The sequence below is a fragment of the Musca vetustissima genome, unplaced genomic scaffold, assembly GCF_032173495.1.
Source record: "Musca vetustissima isolate MV318-11 ecotype Yass unplaced genomic scaffold, APGP_CSIRO_Mvet_v1 utg270490, whole genome shotgun sequence".
NCBI classification, from domain to species: Eukaryota; Metazoa; Arthropoda; class Insecta; order Diptera; family Muscidae; genus Musca; species Musca vetustissima.
The window spans coordinates 381-23,381 of NW_026879431.1; the positions used below are offsets into that span (position 1 = coordinate 381).

The 23,001-nt window shown below is 33.0% G+C and overlaps 1 protein-coding gene across 1 annotated transcript; it reads left to right on the forward strand.

The window, feature by feature from the left end:
• The first annotated feature begins 20,644 nt into the window (after positions 1–20,644).
• On the forward strand, positions 20,645–22,748 carry LOC133324337 (cationic amino acid transporter 4-like). The gene is made up of 2 exons (XM_061533182.1): positions 20,645–20,810; positions 20,887–22,748. Exons 1-2 carry the CDS (start codon positions 20,660–20,662, stop codon positions 22,746–22,748), a joined length of 2,013 nt encoding a protein of 670 aa, XP_061389166.1. The 5' UTR covers positions 20,645–20,659.
• The last annotated feature ends 253 nt before the right edge of the window (positions 22,749–23,001 follow it).

Here is a 23,001-nt window from a genome sequence, read left to right on the forward strand (position 1 = left end):
AAATTTTCTCTAGAAAAATTCTATCTTTTTATTTTGTCAATAGTAGGTGTCAAATTTATACAGTAATATTGTTCAAGGTTGGCGACACTGCATCACGTCAAATTCAAGTAGAAACTATGCACTTTGACAGTTAATCTGATAGTCAGCTGCACGCTAAATGGAGTGCCTATTTATTGTGTCATGCAGTTAGAGCGTTCCTACTCACAAATACAGTAGATTATATTTGACATATTGAGGAGTGGTTTTCGTAAATTTAAAAGCACTGACAGCAAACACGAGAAACCGCTGATTAATAATATGGTCACACAGCTACCGAGAATTAGATATTTTTTCTTTAGTCTAATGTCAAAAATTGTGACGCTGTTTACGTTTCTATAATGGAAGTCAATTCACAATAACGGATTTTGACAGCAAACTTGAGAAACAGCTGATATGCAGCTGATCTCTTTGGATGACCTTATTAATTGGCCTTGAATAAGCCTTAATTGTACCCATGGCATAATAAAAAGGTTCCCCATTTAGCACAGCTGACTATCCGATTAACTATCAAAGTGCATATTTTCTATTTGAATTAGACGTGCAATGTTGCCAACGATGAAAAATATTATAAGGAAAAATTTGACAGGTGGTCGCATGGCACAATAAATAGGTAGTCCATTTAGAGCAGCTGATGTCTCGATTAACTGTCAAAGTACATAATTTCTACTTGAATTCAATGTGCAATGTTGCCAACCATGCGAAATATTATAAGGAAAAAATTGACAGATAGTCGAGACAAAAAAAAGGTTATTGTTTTGATACATCACCTTATTATTGCATCATGTCAAAGTGGATATTTTCTATTTAAATTTGACGTGCAATGTTGCCAACCATGACAAATATTACTAGATAAAATTTGACACATGGTTTTTGTTTTGATACATCACCTTATTCATGGCACAATGAATAGGTAGTCCATTTAGCGCAGCTGATGTCTCGATTAACTGTCAAAGTGGGTAATTTCTACTTGAATTCGATGTGCAACGTTGCCAACCATTTGAAATAGTATAAGGAAAAATTTGACAAATGGTCGAGACAAAACAAATGTTTTTGTTTTGATATATAACCTTATTATTGTATCATGAATGTACCGATAAAAAGAAACAATTAGGTTTACACATGGTATTTTTGTGATTGAATTTGGATACCATATCCTTTTTTATTTTTCTTTAAATCATTATTTTTTTAAATATTTCCTTCCTTTTAGCAAACGATTACAATCCATTTTCAAACACATATTTTGTGTGTGAAAATTAATAATTTAGTTTGTTTACAAACAAACATCAGCTGATTGTCACTTAGATTATGATTTAAACTATTTGTAAACAGATGGGGTGCATTTTTAGATTTCGTTATCCTAAAAACCTTTGTTTTTGTCTCGACCATCTGTCAAATGTTTCCTTATAATATTTCACATGATTGGCAACACTGCACATAGAATTCAAGTAGAAATTACCCACTTTGACATTTAATCAAGACATCAGCTGCGCTAAATGGAGTACCTATTTATTGTGTCATGGTAAAAATGTAATTTTAGAAAGGAATCAGTAATGTGTACTCATCTTTTGATAATGCAGGGTTGTATTTTTCTATAGAAATTCGCCCTCTGGATGATCTGATATTTTTTTGAATAAATTTTATTTTTTAGGACATCTTTGATATTGCAAAAATTTAATTATCAAAATTTGGTAACTACTCTTATAGTACGTTTACATTGTACTGGATTTCGTTAATCCAGTGGGTTTTAATTTTCAATTCCATTGCATATATGTCAAATAAATCCTCATAAAGTAGATTAATCCGGTAGAAAATTCTAAAGTATATGTCGTTATAATCAATTTGCGTTATTAGATTTACACATGTAAGATTATTTAATTATATGTCATTTAATCACTTCATGTGGTTAAGTGCACATGCATATACGCTTTTTATCAATGGCGGATATAATATAATAATAGAGAGATTCTTACCCTCTTTATGGAATATTTTAATAAACAAATGATATTATAAAATTTTTAATTATTTTCCAATAAATTTTTTGCCGTTTGTTTATTTTTTTTCGGCGTTATCTATTTTTTGTCGGTCTAGGAAAATAGGTTTTTTATGTACACGAATTATTCATACGACGATTTTTTTTCGTTTCGTATTTATTTTTTGTTAGCTAGGCTAATTATATCTTAAAACAATATTATCAGATGCTACGTAAGACAAAACCCCAAGCGATAAGACCAATAAATACGAGGGCACTTCGGAAATTTCTTAGCCTAGCACAGAAAGGGCGGTATAACGAGCCAAAAGATAAGTGGTTTGGAAACTTCCATCTCTGATCACATGTTAATTTTGTTTCGATCTGGCAACTCCTTCATATAGAAACAAGTTTTTAAAAAAGACACATCCGCAATTTTTTACAATGGAAAAATTAGAAATGCGCGCTTCCATTGTAAACAAATTGCGGATGCGTCTTTTTTTAACACATGTTTCTATACGAAGAAGTTGCCAGATCGAAACAAAATTTAACATGTGATCATAAAAGACAGTTTCTAAACCACTTAACTTTTTTTTTTTTGTTTATACGGCGCTTTTTGTGGTAGGCTAAGATATTTCCGAACTGCCCTCGTACATAAAGTGAAGAAAAAAACGCTTTTTATATACATTTTTAATACGTCACACCAACCAATAACGTTAGTTATCTGCTCCAGAAAATAAACAAAAAAACCTTGTGTGATAAATCTCCTGAATCACCAAAAGTAAACCACACATAATTTTCCGTTTTATTTTCGGCAAAGCCATGTTACAATTTATGAATGGGTACGTGCTAACTTTTTTTGGAACAATTATGGTTCCGATTTTGGTTCAAAGGAGTGTAGGAAAAAATACATATCATAAATCAATAATATTAAGTACACACAGCAGATAAGCACTATCATAGAAATCTAAGAGCATTATGAATTCTAAATTGAATTTATGACCTCTTCTTCACGAGTGTATCATTTTTTTTGACAATCTAAATCTGTCGAGGTGACATGGTACATTATGATCAATTATCTGTCAAGTCTAGTCCGTTATTTTCGGGGTAAGTAAATCTAAGACGCTAAACATTATGTACATTTGAATTTTTTGACGCTTTACCCTCCTTTGTGAGCATTTATTTGACATATACGCAATGGAATTGACAATTTAAAGCCACTAGATTTACTAAAACCAGTACAATGTAAATTTATTACTAATTTACATAGAAAATACACAATAAATATGCACTTCATTTAGCGCACAGCTGACTATCCGATTAACTGTCAAAGTGCATAATTTCTACTTGAATTCGACGTGTAATGTTGCCAACTATGTGAAAAATTACTAGATACGATATGACAGATGGTCGAATAAAATAAAACAGATGTTTTTGTACAAGATCTATTATTAAGGCCACGGCACAATAAATAGGTAGACCATTTAGCTCAGCTGATGTCTTGATTAACTGTCAATGTGTGTAATTTCTACTTGAATTCGATGTGCAATGTTGCCAGCCATGTGAAATATTATAAGGAAAAAATTGACAGATGGTCGAGACAAAAACAAAGGTTTTTGTTGTGATACATCATGATTAAGGCCAACCAGCGAGCGAGCCAGCTGTTTTTTTCGCAAGTCTAAATTCAAAATTCCATTGCATATGTGTATGCCAAATAAATCCTCATAAAGTTGGTTAACCCGGTAAAAATTTCTAATGTAAATACTGTTTTATTTATATAAACAACTGGATTGATAATATATTTCTATTCCATAAGACATGATGCAATAATAAGGTGATATATTATTGCAAAAAAAATTGTTTTTGTCTAGACCATTTCTCAATTTTTCCTTATAAAATTCCACATGGTTGGCAACATTGCACATTGACTTCAAGTAGAAATTACGCACTTTGACAGATAATCAAGACATCAGCTGCGCTAAATGGACTACCTATATATTGCGCCTTGGTCTCGACCATCTGTCATATTTTTCCTTATAAAATTCCACATGGTTGGCAGCATTGTATATCGAATTCAAGCAGAAATTACGCACTTTGACAGATAAGATCAGCTGCGCTAAATGGACTACCTATATATTGTGCCTTCGTCTCGACCATCCGTCAAATTTTTCCTTATAAAATTCCACATGGTTGGCAGCATTGCACATCGAAATCAAGTAGAAATTACGCACTTTGACAGTTAATCAAGTCATCAGCTGCGCTAAATGGACTACCTTTTTATTGTGCCATGGTCTCGAACATCTGTCAAATTTTTCCTTACAAAATTCCCCATAGTTGGCAACATTGCACATCGAATTCAAGTAGAAATAACACCCTTTGACAGTTAATCGAGTCATCAGCTGCGCTTAATGGACTACCTATTCATTGTGCCATGCCATAAGCTTATGTTTATTTATAAAATATTTTTATTTTCTCGAATTCCTCAAAGGCAATTTTCTTGTTTTGATTTTTTTCTTATTAAGTTCAAATGTTCTGCTCTAATTAGTTGCCGAACTTAATTAAATCGGTAACCAGACACAGAAAAAATTTGCCAATGACACAGCAAATTATTTATAAATGTAAACAATTATTTACTTTTTTTCCATTGTATTTTATTGCAAAATGAAACAAAAAATATTTTCTTTTTTGTTTTTGTTGATGAATCATCTGTTTACAATTTGTGATTGCCGGGCAAGGGGTCAAACAACCGCCACCAACACGACCATTATGATCTGTGATAATGCAACCAATTAACGTCAAAATGACGTAACAATTTATCAAGTAACTGAGACTGACTGACTTTTGTTTTATGAAGTACCCATACCAACAAATGTCAAAATACTTAAAGACAATAGCAACAACATGGCAAACCGATTTATTGGATTTTGTAGTGTTGAAGTTGAGTGGAGCGTTTGGCGTTATCAGACAGAAAAATGTTGAAAATAAATTCTTGGAGTAATTGTAATGGGATTCAGAATTGAAGGAAAGATAATTTATTTATAAATAGAAATGTTAAGAGGGAAAAAATCATGGAAAATGGCAAGTACATTCGAACTTGTTGCTGGGTTAACCTACTTTATGAGGATATAAACGGCATATACATTAGAAAATTTTACCGGAATGTTTCAATTTTTTTCAAATTATAAAAAATGGAGATTATAAATTGCCAATTTTTAATTTACTAACATAAATATCTGGACGAAAACTGGTGCCAATTTAATTCATGTTGCGGTGTAAACGTTGTCTAGATGGCGTGTTTATTAAAACACATGTTTAGGCCGCATTTACACCGAAAGTATTGTGTGATAACAAGCATGGCACAATAAATATGTAGTCCATTTAGAGCAGCTGATGTCTTGATTAACTGTCAAAGTGCGCAATTTGTACTTGAATGCTGCCAACTTGTTGAAATATTATAAGGAAAAATTTGACAGATGGTCGAGACCAAAACAAAGGTTTTTGTTATGGTACATCACCTTATTATTGCATCATGATACCAAGGTCTATTAATAAGATCATCCAGGGAAACCAGCTGCATATCAGCTGATTCTTATTATTGTGAATTGACTTCCATTATAAAAACATAAAGTCCAAATTTTTTTACTTGAGAAAAAACAGCTGACTTTCGTTAGCTGGATGACCATATTAATAGATCAAAATTAATCAACTGTGTTATCGAAATACTGTACAATGTAAATGTACTATAAGTCAAAAATATAATAATTCATAAATATTTGAAAATTATATAAACTAAAATTACCTTCCCTTTACAAGAGGCAGTACTATTTAGTACACGACATAATTGTCCATGATGCAAAAAATAAGGTGGTGTATCAAAACAAAAAACATTTTTTTTACCCGACCATCTGTCAAATTATTTTCAAGTAATATTTCTCATGGTTGGCAACATTGCACATCGAATTGAAGTAGAAACTATGCACTTTGACAGTTAATAGAATAGTCAGCTGCGCCATGATGGAATAATAAGGTGATGTATCAAAATAAAACATTTGTTTTTTTTTTTACCTGACCATCTGTCAAATTATTTTCAAGTAATATTTCTCATGGTTGGCAACATTGCACATTGAATTCAAGTAAAGTTAACCCCTTTGACAGTTAATCGAGACATCAGCTGCGCTAAATAGACTACCTATTTTTTGTGACATGAGCTGCGCTAAATGGAGTACCTATTTAACATTAACACTGCGTTTACAAAAGACTGTATAGATTCTATGTAATCATCTAATTTAAAATGCCCTTATTGAAAATCGATAATTTGTTACTAAGCAATTAAAAGCAATTCCAGTTCAATATAATCGGCCAACAAATAAAAGCAATTATTTTCCATTTTTTTGTTTTGAAAATCACGCTTATCAATTGAGTAATAAAAAATCCAATTTATTTTTAAGCACTAGAAAAAAAACCAACAACTTATCAAAAAGTTAGATAATTTTATGATTTTAATCGGTTTCACATGATGTCAATTTCAATCGAAAAAGGTAATGGTAAATTTAAATAAAATAAAACATCTGTTCTGTTGGCCTAGTAATATGGTCTCCCAGTTGTTGTTTTTTTCGACAGCTGTTTTTCTCAAGGTCAATGTCAACAAAAATACGATTTCGAAGATCATTGCTCTATTCCAGAATCTGTAAAGCTGCGTTTAGACTATGCCGTCTCAATCGACTGAATTTCTAAATCGAAGTAAAAAAATCTAGCGGTTTAGACAAGTATTATATTAAAATTAACTTATATTAATAACGTCTTCCAGCAAGCGAAACTCAGCTGTTTTTTCTCAAGTCGAATGCCAAAAATGTGTACTTTGTTTACGTTTTCATAATGATTAACCTGTCATTATGAAAACTACGTATGGACTACATATTCATTGTGCCATAATTCTGGCATACCAACTGCTTCGCAAGCAAGATCTATTGTTGTGGTCACCTATTGTTGTGGTCAGCTGTCCAAAATTTTGACATTGTTTACGTTTTTATAATTCTAGTCAATTCACAATAATGGATTTTAACAGCAAACTTGCGAACAGGGCTTATAAATAAAGTCTTCCAGGCAGACCAGTTGAATATCAGTATCAGTTGCCTCTCAAGTTTGCTGGCAAAATCCATTATTGTGAATTGACTAGAATTATAAAAACGTAAACAATGTCAAAATTTTGGACAGCTGACATTCGCAAGCTTGGTGACCATAACAATAGATCTTGCTTGCAAAGCAGCTGATCTTGCTTGCGAAGCAGTTGGTATGCCAGGATCATGGCACAATGAATATGTAGTCCATTTACCGCAGCTGATGTCTTGAAAAACTATCAAAGTGGGTAATTTCCACTTGAATTCGATGTGCAGTGTTGCCAACCATTTGAAATACTTTATGGAAAAATTTGACAGATAATCGAGACAAAAACAAAGGTTTTTGTTTTGATACATCACCTTATTATTGCATCATGGTCAGGATGACTTTATTGACAGATCTTGGCTTAGACCATGGTCCATTAATAAGGTCACAGTGCTGTATATCAGATGTTTCTGAAGCTTACTGTCAAAATGCAAGAGACCTAAATTTTGACTTTAACTTGAGAAATAAAAGCTGTTTGCCGATCTCGATAACTACCTGGTTGATCTTATTAATGGAACATGGCATAGTCTAAACGCTCTTTTCGATGATGTAAATGTTAATCAATTGGTTTTTATTCAACAATTAGAAAATTCTGACAACGGTATGTGCCTTTGATCCGTCTAAAACGTGTGGGTGTTGTCATTATTGCCATTATCGACATATTTTTTATTACATGGGTGTGGGTGCCAAAAAAGAAATAAATTTTTATACAAACATGTTCAACCATAAATTTATGTAAATAGACAAAAATTTTGTGTTATTTATCAGCACATACAAATATGTTTCTAGAATCATGACTACATAAAACAAAATTTATCTATTCGAATGTAAACGATGACTAAGAAGTTGCCTTTATTATCAGTGTCATAGAATACATAATGTTATGGGTGTGCTATTAAAGAATGATAATTTTACTATAACATATACTCTGGAAAAATTGATTAATTTAATTCGCAGTTATATTCTTAAATTATATTCGCAAACACTGCAACCGTCTAAACATGCTTTGAGATGAAGTAAATCACAATCAGCTGATAATTGTTTACATGTATTTATATAAACAAACAAGGCCTATTAATTGGGTCATCCAGGGAGAACAGCTGGGTATTAGCTGCCTCTCAAGTTTGTTGTCAAAATTAATTATTGTGAATTTAATTCCTTTATAAAAAACGAAAACAGAGTCAAAATTTTTGGCATTAGACTTGAAAAGAAAAAAAAACAGCTGACTATCGCTCAAATGTAAATTTCAACAAAAATATATTTTAGAAATTGATCTGCATCAAAACTTTTACTTTTATGTGAAATATTGTATAAGTATTTTTTTTAATGCAAAACCAGTTTTGCATTTACTGCATTCTATAATTTAGAATAGGATTTAAAATAAATCGAGGTATGAGATGACATTTAGACTATGCCTTCTTAATCGACTGAGATTTGCAAAGCGAGGAAATAAATTCTAGTTATTTAGACGAATATAAAATAATATAACTGTAGTCAGCTGATATTTGTTTACGTATACATCGAAATTTAAAAAGGCGTTTTTACACTACAATTTAGGCCATGATGCAGTAATAAGGTGATGTATAGAAAACAAACAAATTTTTCCTTATCATATTTCACATGGTTGGCAACATCGCACACATCGAATTTAAGTATAAACTACACACTTTGTCAGTTAATTGAATCATGATCTGCGCTAAATGGACTACCTATTTATTGTGTCATGATTTAGACTATCGAGAAACTAAATTCTAGCTGTTTTGACTAAAGCTGCATTTAAATTTACGAAATCAACTCGATCTCAAATGTCAATTCCACAGCGTATACGTCATATCATGATGCAATAATAAGGTGATGTATCAAAACAAAAACATTTGTTTTTGTCTCGGTTATCTGTCCAATTTTTTCCATATAATATTTCAAATGGTTGGCAACACTGCACATCGAATTCAAGAAGAAATTACCCACTTTGACAGTTAATCAAGACATCAGCTGCGCTAAATGGACTACCTATGAATTGTGCCATGCGTCATATATAATCCACTGGATTTGTGAACATGCTTAAGGTGACGTATACACCATGGAATTGACATTTGAGATTGCGTGGATTTAGTAGTCTAAACGTGCTATAATATTAAAATGATATACATTTCATAGTCAGCTGTTATTTGTTGTCACTGATTTCAATGGCTTCATAATTTCTGTAGCACTTTTCATTGGTGAATATTTTTACAATTCTAATTATATTTATTTAAAATTATATACAAATTTACGCCATTAATGTAAGGCCTTTGGAAAAATATTTTGTAAAAATTTACGGCTCTTCTGTAAGGCCTTTGGAAAAAAAATCCACGCCTCTTGAAAGGTTTTAGATTTTCTTTAAATCCGGCCCTTAGCAAAATATTTTTAGAAAAAGAAGTAGAAAAGAGGTAAAAAAGTGTCAGTCGGTGTTGCCGACTGATATATACCCCCAGCCTATGGTTTGCGGAAGCCTTCGGAATTAGACACTGATTTTATTATTAGCTTTATATAAGAAATATGTTTTTATCAAAGAGGTTTCGGATTTAATGTTGATAAAATTTTATAAAATATTGACCACTTGTGTGGGAGGTACCGGAAGGAGTTGACCAATGGTCCCATCTTCGGACTTAATCTAGACTTCGTAAGGATAATGGGTTGTGTAAAGTTGGGTTCACATCGGACATTCCATTCGCCTGGTATTGGATTTACAAATTTTGAACATTTTGACCATTTGTGAGGGAGGTACTAGAAGAAGTTGACCAATGGGTCCCATTTTCCTACTTAATCTAGGCTTGGTAAAGATAATAGGATGTACAAAGTTTCATAAACATCGGATAGTCCGTATGCATGTTATTATAAAATTAATTTTGTTAGCACAATTTTGACCATTTTGTGGGTGAGGTACCTGAAGGAGTGGACCAATATTACCCATCTTCAAACTTGATCTAGGTTTGGTAAAGATAATAGTGTACGGCCTATCGTTAAAATCGGATATATGGGCTATCCGATTGTTATTATAAAATAATTTTTAGGACAAATTTGAGGGGAGGTACCTGAAGGAGTGGACCGATATTCCCCATATTCGAACATAAACTAAGTTTTGACGAAATATTATGATGTGCAAAGTTTGAATGAAATCGGTTGCTGCCTTCGAGAGTTATCGTGCGCACCAGCCAAACAGACAGACGGACAATGCACGGACGGACGGACATGGTTAGATCGACTCCAAATTTTCTGAAACGGATTTGGTCCAAAGAAACATGGGGTCTAAAACTAATATTTCGATGAGGCACATTTCCAACGTATAAACGTGTATATACCCTCATTATCCTGAAGACTGAGGGTATAAACAATCCGAAAATACGACTTCTGTAAAGTCTTAAAAAATATTTTTAAAAAACTCAATGCCTTCTCAAAGGCTTTACAAAATATTTTTAAAAAAATCTATGGATCTTGAAAATCCAGGCCTTCGGTAAGGCCTTTGGAAAATATTTTTAAAAAATCTATGCCTTCTCAAGGGCTTTACAAAATATTTTTAAAATATATATGGATCTTGAAAAACCACGCCTTCTGTAAGGTCTTTGGAAAATATTTTTAAAAAATATATGGATCTTGAAAATTTACTCTTCTCGAGAGGCCTTAGAAAAATATTTTTAAAAAATCTATGCCTTCTCAAGGGCTTTACAAAAAGGTCTTTGGAAAATATTTAAAAAAAATCCATCCATCCTTCTGTAAGGTCTTTGGAAAATATTTTTTTAAAAATCCACCCCCTCTGTAAGGTCTTTGGAAAATATTTTTAAAAAATCAAAAAACCTTCTCGCCTTCTGTAAGGTCTTTGGAAAATATTTTTAAAAAATCCACGACTTCTGTAAGGTCTTTGGAAAATATTTTTAAAAAATCCACGCCTTCTGTAAGGTCTTTGGAAAATATTTTTAAAAAATCCACGACTTCTGTAAGATCTTTTGAAAATATTTTTAAAAAATCCACGCCTTCTGTAAGGTATTTGGAAAATATTTTTAAAAAATCCACGCCTTCTGTAAGGTCTTTGGAAAATATTTTTAAAAAATCCACGCCTTCTGTAAGGTCTTTGGAAAATATTTTTAAAAAATCCACGCCTTCTGTAAGGTCTTTGGAAAATATTTTTAAATAAAAATCCACGCCTTCTGTAAGGTGGAAATATTTTTAAAAAATCCACGCCTTCGGTAAGGTCTTTGGAAAATATTTTTAAAATAATTCATCCATCCTTCTGTAAGATCTTTGGAAAATATTTTTAAAAAATCCACGCCTTCTGTAAGGTCTTTGGAAAATATTTTTAAAAAATCCACGCCTTCTGTAAGGTCTTTGGAAAATATAATATTTTGTGGGTGAGGTACCTGAAGGAGTGGACCAATATTACCCATCTTCAAACTTGATCTAGGTTTGGTAAAGATAATAGTGTACGGCCTATCGTTAAAATCGGATATATGGGCTATCCGATTGTTATTATAAAATAATTTTTAGGACAAATTTGAGGGGAGGTACCTGAAGGAGTGGACCGATATTCCCCATATTCGAACATAAACTAAGTTTTGACGAAATATTATGATGTGCAAAGTTTGAATGAAATCGGTTGCTGCCTTCGAGAGTTATCGTGCGCACCAGCCAAACAGACAGACGGACAATGCACGGACGGACGGACATGGTTAGATCGACTCCAAATTTTCTGAAACGGATTTGGTCCAAAGAAACATGGGGTCTAAAACTAATATTTCGATGAGGCACATTTCCAACGTATAAACGTGTATATACCCTCATTATCCTGAAGACTGAGGGTATAAACAATCCGAAAATACGACTTCTGTAAAGTCTTAAAAAATATTTTTAAAAAACTCAATGCCTTCTCAAAGGCTTTACAAAATATTTTTAAAAAAATCTATGGATCTTGAAAATCCAGGCCTTCGGTAAGGCCTTTGGAAAATATTTTTAAAAAATCTATGCCTTCTCAAGGGCTTTACAAAATATTTTTAAAATATATATGGATCTTGAAAAACCACGCCTTCTGTAAGGTCTTTGGAAAATATTTTTAAAAAATATATGGATCTTGAAAATTTACTCTTCTCGAGAGGCCTTAGAAAAATATTTTTAAAAAATCTATGCCTTCTCAAGGGCTTTACAAAAAGGTCTTTGGAAAATATTTAAAAAAAATCCATCCATCCTTCTGTAAGGTCTTTGGAAAATATTTTTTTAAAAATCCACCCCCTCTGTAAGGTCTTTGGAAAATATTTTTAAAAAATCAAAAAACCTTCTCGCCTTCTGTAAGGTCTTTGGAAAATATTTTTAAAAAATCCACGACTTCTGTAAGGTCTTTGGAAAATATTTTTAAAAAATCCACGCCTTCTGTAAGGTCTTTGGAAAATATTTTTAAAAAATCCACGACTTCTGTAAGATCTTTTGAAAATATTTTTAAAAAATCCACGCCTTCTGTAAGGTATTTGGAAAATATTTTTAAAAAATCCACGCCTTCTGTAAGGTCTTTGGAAAATATTTTTAAAAAATCCACGCCTTCTGTAAGGTCTTTGGAAAATATTTTTAAAAAATCCACGCCTTCTGTAAGGTCTTTGGAAAATATTTTTAAATAAAAATCCACGCCTTCTGTAAGGTGGAAATATTTTTAAAAAATCCACGCCTTCGGTAAGGTCTTTGGAAAATATTTTTAAAATAATTCATCCATCCTTCTGTAAGATCTTTGGAAAATATTTTTAAAAAATCCACGCCTTCTGTAAGGTCTTTGGAAAATATTTTTAAAAAATCCACGCCTTCTGTAAGGTCTTTGGAAAATATTAAAAAAAAATCCACGCCTTCTGTAAGGTCTGTAATAAAAGTTCCGCTGCTTTTTTTTGCATTAATACATGTGGGTGAACACGGCATCTACATTTATGCACATACGCTGTTCATCTGCACGATTTGATTTATTTGAAATTTCGTTGTTTTTTTTTTTCGACCGACAGACCGACACACCATTGAAGATAATATAAACAAAGAAAACGTCTAAGGTAAATATGAGATGAATGAATGGCGTTATATTTATAAAAAAAAATAAGAAATATTTAAAAAATGTTTTCTTATTTGATGTACGTATTAATAAATCAAAGATAGGCACAATATAGTATATGTGTATACATGTACTATATCTACATATAGTACTGTATCATCATGTATACATATGTATATAGAAACAATTCTTATCATTTTTAAGTAAAAAATAAAAAACAACATAAATCCTTAACATTCCAGCATGTATAATTATGCAGATTCTTTTTTTTCTGTTTAACATATGTACATACATATGTTCGCCTCTCACATGATAATTTGAATATGTTGAACATAGTGTTATTCTGCCGCTTCTTCTTCTTATTTTCCTTCTCCTCCTCCCCCACCATCCACATGGGCTATGGCATTGTACAATGTTAATAAATAATAAACGTAGATAATAAGTACAAATGTCATTGTTTTGTTGTGGGGAGAGAACTAATGATGTCCCTCTCTCTCTCACACTCCCCACAAATGTTTTCTCTTCTTTTCCTAATACCTTTGACACATTAAGTGATAAGAAAAGTAGGGGGTCTTTAACCATCATTTGTGACTCACATCGAGAGATAAGTTTTCTGGGAGGCTTTTTTTCATAATTTATTTGATGGATCATTTAAATCGAATAGAAAATCGAAAACAAATTATATATCAATTCACTCCCTTCACTAATTATGTGCAATTATGTACGTGGGTGTGACTTACAGCGGCGTCTAGTCAAGTTTGTGTGTACTAAAAAAATAAAATGAATTGTATAGAAATCTTTGTAATAATGTATTGATATAATATATTAGTATTGTGTATAATTACATGAACTACTAGACTGTAATAAAATTGATTTTTTTGGTTTTGTATTCATATTAAATTACATGTTTTTTGTTAAGGTATATGTCTAAACACAGACGCATTTATTATTATCTATAAACATATCTAAGGCTTTACAAAAGGCGTGGATTTTTTAAAAATATTTTTCTAAGGCCTTTCAAGAGGCGTGGATTTTTTAAAAATATTTTTCTAAGGCCTTTCAAGAGGCGTGGATTTTTTAAAAATATTTTTCTAAGGCCTTTCAAGAGGCGTGGATTTTTTAAAAATATTTTTCTAAGGCCTTTCAAGAGCCGTGGATTTTTTAAAAATATTTTTCTAAGGCCTTTCACGAGGCGTGGAATTTTTAAAAATATTTTTCTAAGGCCTTTCAAGAGGCGTGGATTTTTTAAAAATATTTTTCTAAGACCTTTCAAGAGAAGTGGATTTTTTTAAAATATTTTTCTAAGACCTTTCAAGAGAAGTGGATTTTTTTAAAATATTTTTCTAAGACCTTTCAAGAGGCGTGGATTTTTTAAAAATATTTTTCTAAGGCCTTTCAAGAGGCGTGGATTTTTTAAAAATATTTTTCTAAGGCCTTTCAAGAGGCGTGGATTTCTTAAAAATATTTTTCTAAGGCCTTTCAAGAGGCGTGGATTTCTTAAAAATATTTTTCTAAGGCCTTTCAAGAGGCGTGGATTTTTTAAAAATATTTTTCTAAGGCCTTTCAAGAGGCGTGGATTTTTTAAAAATATTTTTCTAAGGCCTTTCAAGAGGCGTGGATTTTTTAAAAATATTTTTCTAAGGCCTTTCAAGAGGCGTGGATTTTTTAAAAATATTTTTCTAAGGCCTTTCAAGAGGCGTGGATTTTTTAAAAATATTTTTCTAAGGCCTTTCAGGAGGCGTGGATTTTTTAAAAATATTTTTCTAAGGCCTTTCAAGAGGCGTGGATTTTTTAAAAATATTTTTCTAAGGCCTTTCAAGAGGCGTGGATTTTTTAAAAATATTTTTCTAAGGCCTTTCAAGAGGCGTGGATTTTTTAAAAATATTTTTCTAAGGCCTTTCAAGAGGCGTGGATTTTTTAAAAATATTTTTCTAAGGCCTTTCAAGAGGCGTGGATTTTTTAAAAATATTTCTCTAAGAATATGATAAAAAGAGCGGCAAAATCTTCAAAGTACCCAAAAACGAAAGCGGTACAATGATACCAATAGTCTATCTTAAAATATTCTGAGCTCAATAGTGATAGTGAGTGATTTCGAAATTAAATGATGGTATTCAAATAGATTTTTCATTTGTTCGATTTTATTTCAAAAGAAAAAAGGTATGTATTTTGACCGTTTTCTCTTTTGTTTCTTCTATTTCGTACTGTACAAACTACGTTTACAAATAAATATGTAATAATAATTTACATGAGTCACCCTGTAATTACGATATTTCATTTTAACAGAAATGTAGCATACTTACAGGCGTTTCCTAACAAATGCTCACATTATGATTACCCATTGATTGGAGGATGACAATTAAATTATTAAACATTATTCCAATTTTATTAGCAAATAAGGAATTATTATGCTTAAAATATTGTAAATAATTAGGGACAAATTAAAAAATAAATAAAAATTTATTTATTTCAGAATAGATTGAATTTTGTTAGAGGAGTTGTAAACAAATTATTATTTAATTGAGATGAAATTTGGCACAATTTATTTATATGACAGAAGCGAAGGATGATTTCTATTGAAAAAGGTTGAGAATAGGTGCAGATTTAGATATAGCATGGTTAATATCTTTAGATTTCAAATAAATGCTGCGCCAAAGACACGATGTTTGCCCGATTGACATGAAATTGAGGTTAGGATGAATTATTTTTAAGGTCTATCAAAGGCGTGGATTTTTTAAAGAATATTTTTAAGGCCTATCGAAGGTGTGAAGTTTTTAAAGAATATTTTTTAAGGCCTATCAAAGGCGTGGATTTTTCAAAGAATATTTTTTAAGGCCTATCATAGGCGTGGATTTTTCAAATAATAATTTTTCTAAGCCATTTTCCAAAGCCTAATAACAAAGTGGATTTTTAAAGAATAATTTTGAAATGCCTACATAGGGCATAGTTTTTTAAAATTATTTTTCTAAGGCATAAAAAAAGTTTAAAAATATTTTTCTAAGACCTTTTACAAGGCCTGGATATGAAAAATATTTTTCTAATTCCTTTTACAAGACGTGAGTTAAAAAAATGTTTCTAAGACGTTTTACAAGGCGTGGATTTAAAATTTTTTTAAGACCTTTTACAAGGTGTGGACTTAAGAAAATATACTTTTAAGACCTTTTACAAGGCGTAGACTTCAAAAAAATATTTTTTAAGGTCTGAATACAAAAGTAATTTCGTATTATAATATTTTTTTATTTCAATATTTTCGCAGTTTTCTTTTCGGACCCATAGTGCGTATGATTGTTATTAATTATGAGATATATTCACTAAAATCTACATATCTCGAAAAGTTTTGAATGGATTTTTCTCATTCAAATGCTGAAAGATTCTTAATAAAATGTTCTATAGGAAGGAGCAGAGAAAATTTCCAAGGATAGATAAACAAATAATGAAAATTGCCTTGAAATCTGAACGATATTTTTTTCAATTTATTTTCTGCCATCAAAAATATTTGCAATTACAATTATGTTTTCTAATTCAAGTATTTTTCTACATTATAAGTCCAGTCTTGCTGAGGTTTTCTTTCCCAAAAAGAACTGTTGAAGGCCTTCTCTATACCGTAAAAGGCCTTCAATATAGATATTCATCATGTATCATGCCTTCCTCCTTTACCCCTTTCCCTACTGTCTGTTGTCTTGTTAAAAACGGAAGGGGAACTGCACTAAAATATTTGACAAGAATTAGTAGCAATAAATTTTATTGTAAATATGATTGTTATTTGGTGTCAGGTCATAAATAATCGGCTTGCAATAAAACTCCAACCCCATCCTCCCCCTTTAACGATGTCTTTGATACCCTAAAAACCAAAAATTTCCCAAACGAAACATATATTTCACCCAATGCTACTCCCCCATTGTCGTAAAAATTCATTCACAAAACCGAACATTTCGGAATTTTTATATTGGCATAAAAGCTGTGCGGAAATCCACATCAAAAAAAAAAAAAAATACTTGGCCCACAAGGACAGACAGACGGAGAAAAAACACATGTTTGTTCAACAAGTGAGTTGAAGAGAACAACCAAAACAACAATAACAACACCCAACAAACGAACGAACCCATATAGATAACAAAGTCCATTGATGTGTCCAAACAACCAGCCAACCAACCCACAATTCTCACACACAGGATGTCAAATGTCCACCAACTAAATTCTGCGCATGTCTGGATCTTTTCTTTCCCAACCAACATATCATTGACATTGAATAACTCTACAACAGTTTGTCATCATCGTTTGTGGTTGTCGGTAAAAAAATCAGAAAAATATAGAACCGTTTTTGAAATCTGAATCTCTAAGGCAACAGCTTCCGGAAAAGCAACAACAACACCTCTCACTTAAAAGGCAGGATATTTAATAATAATAAAACGAAGAAGAAGCAGGATAAATTGATTATGAAATAATTTAATAATAACTTGGAGATAGAGATGGAAAAAAGTGAAATTGGAATTGAGTTTTTAAAGAATGGAAAAAGAAAGAAACTGAAGTTTTATGTGTGCGTTGAGAAAAATCCATTCATCCATCCATTGTGCCTAATATCAAAAAGTTAACATATGTAGTGTTATACATACATATATAAAATAATATAAGCAATATACATATATATATATATATATATATGAGTTAATCCATGTCATATGGAATCTTGAAAATTTTTAAAAATATTTTCTAAGGCCTTCCAAGAGGCGTGGATTTTTTAAAAATAATTTTTCTAAGGCCTTCCTTATATGGAACCTATACCTAAATCTGAACCGCTTGTAAAAAAACTTCACACAGGCCATTGAAACCTCAATGCCTCACGCTATGCAAAATTTCGTGTCAATCGGACTAACTTAGGGCCTTTAGTTTTCTAATTTACATGAAATCGGACTAAGTTATATTTGTCAGCTATATCTAAATATGAACCGATTTGAAGAAAACCTTTCATACGTCATTCTAGGCTTATCTCAATAACTCATATAAAGTTTCGTGTTTATCGGACAAACTTAAGAGTCTTTGGGGAACTATTTACTTAAAATCGGACGAAGTTATATATGGGAGCTATATTTAAATCTGAAGCGATATACACCAAACTTGACACACATCATTCTAACTTCAATTGATTACGCTATGCAACATTTTGTGACAATCGGACACATTTTGGGCCTTTGATGCGTCATTTACATGAAGTCGGACGAAGTTATATATGGGAGCTATATCAAAATCTAAACCGATTTCAAACGAACTTCACACACGTCATTCTAACCTCAATTCGTTACGCTATGCAAACTTTCATGGCAATCGAACAAACGTAGGGCTTTTGATGCACCATTTAGATGAAATCGGACGATTTTTATAAGGGTATCTATATCTAAATATGAATCGATTCACTTCCAAATTGACACACGTCATTCTAACCTCAATTCGTTACGCTGTGCAAAATTTCGAGTCAATCGAACAAATATTGGGACTTCTATGTGACATTTACATAAAATCCGACGAAGGTATATATGGGAGCTATATCCCAAAAATCGAAATCGATTTAAATTGAACGTAACGTACACGACGTTAGGATTCTAGAACCCTCAATACTAAATTATAGCCACATAGGTTGGAACTTTTAAAATGAAGTTATGTCGAAACATGGACCTACCTGCAATATGTTTCGCTAGGACATCTTTTATACTGTAAGAACACAACATGACAAATTATAATCACTTTTGTTGGAAAAGGGAATACCTTTAAATGCCTAAAAAACATGGTCGGGACCTATACTGGAAGGTATATCAAAATCGGAATCGGTTTAATTCAAGAGTCTATCTAATTTTTTAATTATAGCCACATAGGTTGACAAATGCTGCTAAGAAATTTTAAAACACCTAAAATGAGGTTTTGTCGAAACATGGACCCACTTACAAAAATTTTATATATCCTAAAAGTACCCAAAAATGCAAAATGAGAAACACTTCGGTTAGAAACCACAATCAGGACCATTAAATAGGCAAAAATAGGACGATTTCTGTATATGGAGCCTATGCCAAAATGTGGATCCATATTGGAAGCTATATCAAAATAGGAATTGAATTAAATCGAAAATAACACACGCTATGTGAGGATACTAGAATCCTAAATTATAGCCACATAGGTTGGGAAATGCAGTAGCGACCTTCACAAATCCTAAAATGAGGTTATGTCGAAACATGGATCTACCTGCAAAATTGTCCGCTAGCTGGTTATATATCCTCAATGTACCCAAAAATACCAAATTACAATCACTTCGTTTGGAAAATAAACCAAGGACCTTGAAATGCCAAAAAAATTGTCGGTTTCTGCATGTGGGGCCTATGTCGAAATGTGTAGCTATATTAGAAGCTATATCAAAATCGTAATCGACATAAATCGAACATGGTGCACGCGATTCTATAAACCTATATTTGTAATTATAGCCATATAAGTTGAAAAATTCTGATAGGAACTCAAAAAAATACCTAAAATGAGGTTATGTCGCAACATGGACCTGTTTAAAAAAATCCGCAAGGAGGTTCTTTTATTTTTTGTAACCAAAAATGCCAATTTAAAATAATTTCGGTTCGAAAATACATCCTTGGACATTCGAATACCTATGGCCTATGTGAAAACCTGGACTTATGATGCAAATATCTTGCGAGTAGGTATTTTTCCCTTCACAGAGCCGAAAATGTAAAATTGCAGTTACTTCTATGGGGAAAATGCAGTTGAAAGTTTAAAAATAACGCAAATATAGAGGGATCTGTATAAGGGACCTATGTCGGAACATGGACCTATTTTGCAAAAATGTTTGCGAGGATATTTTCAGCACTTTAAGTATTCGAAATGTCAAATTAAAGGTTTTTCAATTGCAAAATACAGTTTGTATCTTTAAAATACGCAATATGAAGCGGGATCGGTATATGGGACCTATGTCAAAACGTGAACCTATTTTGCAAAAAATTTCTGCGAGGAGATTTTCTACACTTTAAGAATTCGAAATGCCAAATTTGGGACCTTTTATTTGCAAAATTCGATTAGTATTGTTAAAATACCCCACATGGAGCGGAATCGGTATATGGGACCCATGTCAAAACATGATCCGAAATGTGTAATTTTCAATACCAATCATCTTAGGAGTATTTGTAGGGTTAATTGAAAGCTGTTTTTTCATTACAGCGTGACATTTATGGTCGGGATGGGTCCTTTTTCCCCATGGATTGCCTCATATATACCCCTAACTTAATAACTTTTCCATTTTTACTTTTACAGAAACATCGGAACAAAAGGTTCATAAATGAAAATTCATTACATTATCAAGGAAGGTCATCATACTTACCTTTAGGTGGAGGTGGAGGACAACAAATCTAAAATCGACAACAACATCCACATCGAACGTCAACACTTGAAAAACAATGACCGGAAAACGGGGTGGTGTTATATTGGCTCATGTGCTCTCGAGCATATGTGAGAAAATGAATCGCAAAAAATCGCTGCCAAATGATGGGGGTCGTTCTCAGGATACCCTGAAACGATGCCTATCCACCTTGGATATTACCTTGCTGGGTAAGAAGGAGATCTGAAATAGGGAAAAGATTTTTTTTAAATAATATTAAAATATTAAAAATTTTTCTATTTACAGGCATTGGCCACATGGTGGGTGCCGGAATTTATGTACTCACCGGCACTGTGGCCAAGGATATTGCGGGTCCGGGCATCATCTTCAGTTTCTTCCTGGCTGGCCTGGTTTCCATATTGGCTGCCATATGTTATGCGGAATTCGGCACCCGTGTCCCTAAGGCAGGGGCGGCCTATGTCTACACCTATATAGCGGTGGGAGAATTTTGGGCCTTCATCATTGGCTGGAACATCTGTTTGGAACATATGTTGGGTGCCGCCTCGGTATCGAGAGCCTGGAGTGGTTATGTCGACAGTTTGCTGGGAGGTTGGATTAAAAATACCACCCTATCGTTGATTGGTGGAGAGGCCCACTATGATACGGATTTATTGGCCCAATATCCCGATGTTTTGGCTTGCTTGATATGCCTCCTCTATGCCTTGGCCATGGCATTGGGGGTAAAAATTACGGCGGCCTTTAATGGCATTCTCACCTTGATAAATATTGCGGTTATGGTCCTGGTGATATGTGTGGGTTTTTGGTATGCCGATGTCCAGAATTGGTTCCAGGCTGATGGTGGATTTTTACCCTATGGATTTGGTGGGGTGATTGCAGGGGCGGCCACTTGTTTTTATGCCTTTGTGGGTTTCGATTCCATTGCCACATCGGCGGAGGAGGCTAAAAATCCCGCCAGCTCAGTGCCCATTGCAACTTTGGTGTCGTTGAGTGCGGTTTCGGCAGGTTACATTCTCGTGAGTGCTGCCCTTACCCTGATGATACCCACAGATGAAATAAATCCCTCGGCATCCTTGCCGGAGGCCTTTGGCCAATTGGGTTTACCCTGGGCGAAAATAATCATCACCATTGGAGCATTGTGTGGCATGACCACCACCCTATTGGGTTCACTGTTCGCCCTGCCCCGCTGCCTTTATGCCATGGCTTGTGATGGTTTGCTGTTCAGTTGTTTTGGTCGGGTTAATTCAATGACTCAGGTACCGGTATTGAATTTACTGGCCTCCGGGACATTTAGTGCCCTACTCGCATTGGTTTTTGATCTGAAGCATTTAGTGGAGTTCATGTCGATCGGCACCCTTTTGGCTTATACCATTGTGGCGGCCAGTGTTATAGTTCTACGTTATCGCCCCCTGAAAGCGGAAAGTTTAATTTATGCTCCCGACTCTTCGGAAAGTGAAAATTTGGATTATGAGGCAGACAGTTTATCGGAGGATTCCAGTGTCGATACCATATCCCAAACTGGAGAATTAATTGGCCATTCCACATCGGGGGTTTATCTGAAGGCCAAATATAAATGGCTAGAACCTTTGGTGGGTAACTTCGAAGCGGAACGTGTTGTGTCGACGTGTGTTATGTTATTTTGTATTTTCACCTTTGGCATTTGTTTTCAATTGAAAATGTATTGGTCCGGAGATTCGGAAAGTGCCGCTGATTCTTCGTATTGGACATTTCTCTTTAATGGTTTTATTTTATTTTTCGCCCTGGCATGTGTGACACTGATTGGGGCTTATACTCAAAACACCCAAGGCTTGACATTTAAGGTGCCATTGGTTCCACTCTTTCCGGCCCTCAGTATTTTCGCCAATATTGCCCTTATGGTCCATTTGAGTTTTGTAACCTGGCTGAGATTCTTCATATGGGTTTCATTGGGTATGCTCATGTATTTTGGTTATGGTATACATCACAGCCGGCAGCAGGATGGTGGTGAGAATACAAATTATTCCATTTTGCGGACAGCAGGTGGTCGTCAGTCCCAGGATATTGAGGGGGAAGAAGAAGCTGAAAATAAACAAAAGGGTGGTTCAACATCAATTGCAATTTGTCAGAGATTTATTGGCCGAAAGAAATCAAAGGGTGAACAACTGAAATAGATTTTCTAAAGGAGGAAGATATATAGGAAAATTGAAAGATATATACATACATATATATATAAATATAAAATTATACAAATAAAAAAAATATGGGTATTACTCTATGACAACTAAGTGGTTAGCTACTCTGTATTAATTTTAAATTAAAGACAGTTTACAGTAAACCAAAAAAATAAATAAAATATACGCATACATGTTGTGTAAATATATACAAGTAATATACAATATACATACATATATATAAAACATAATT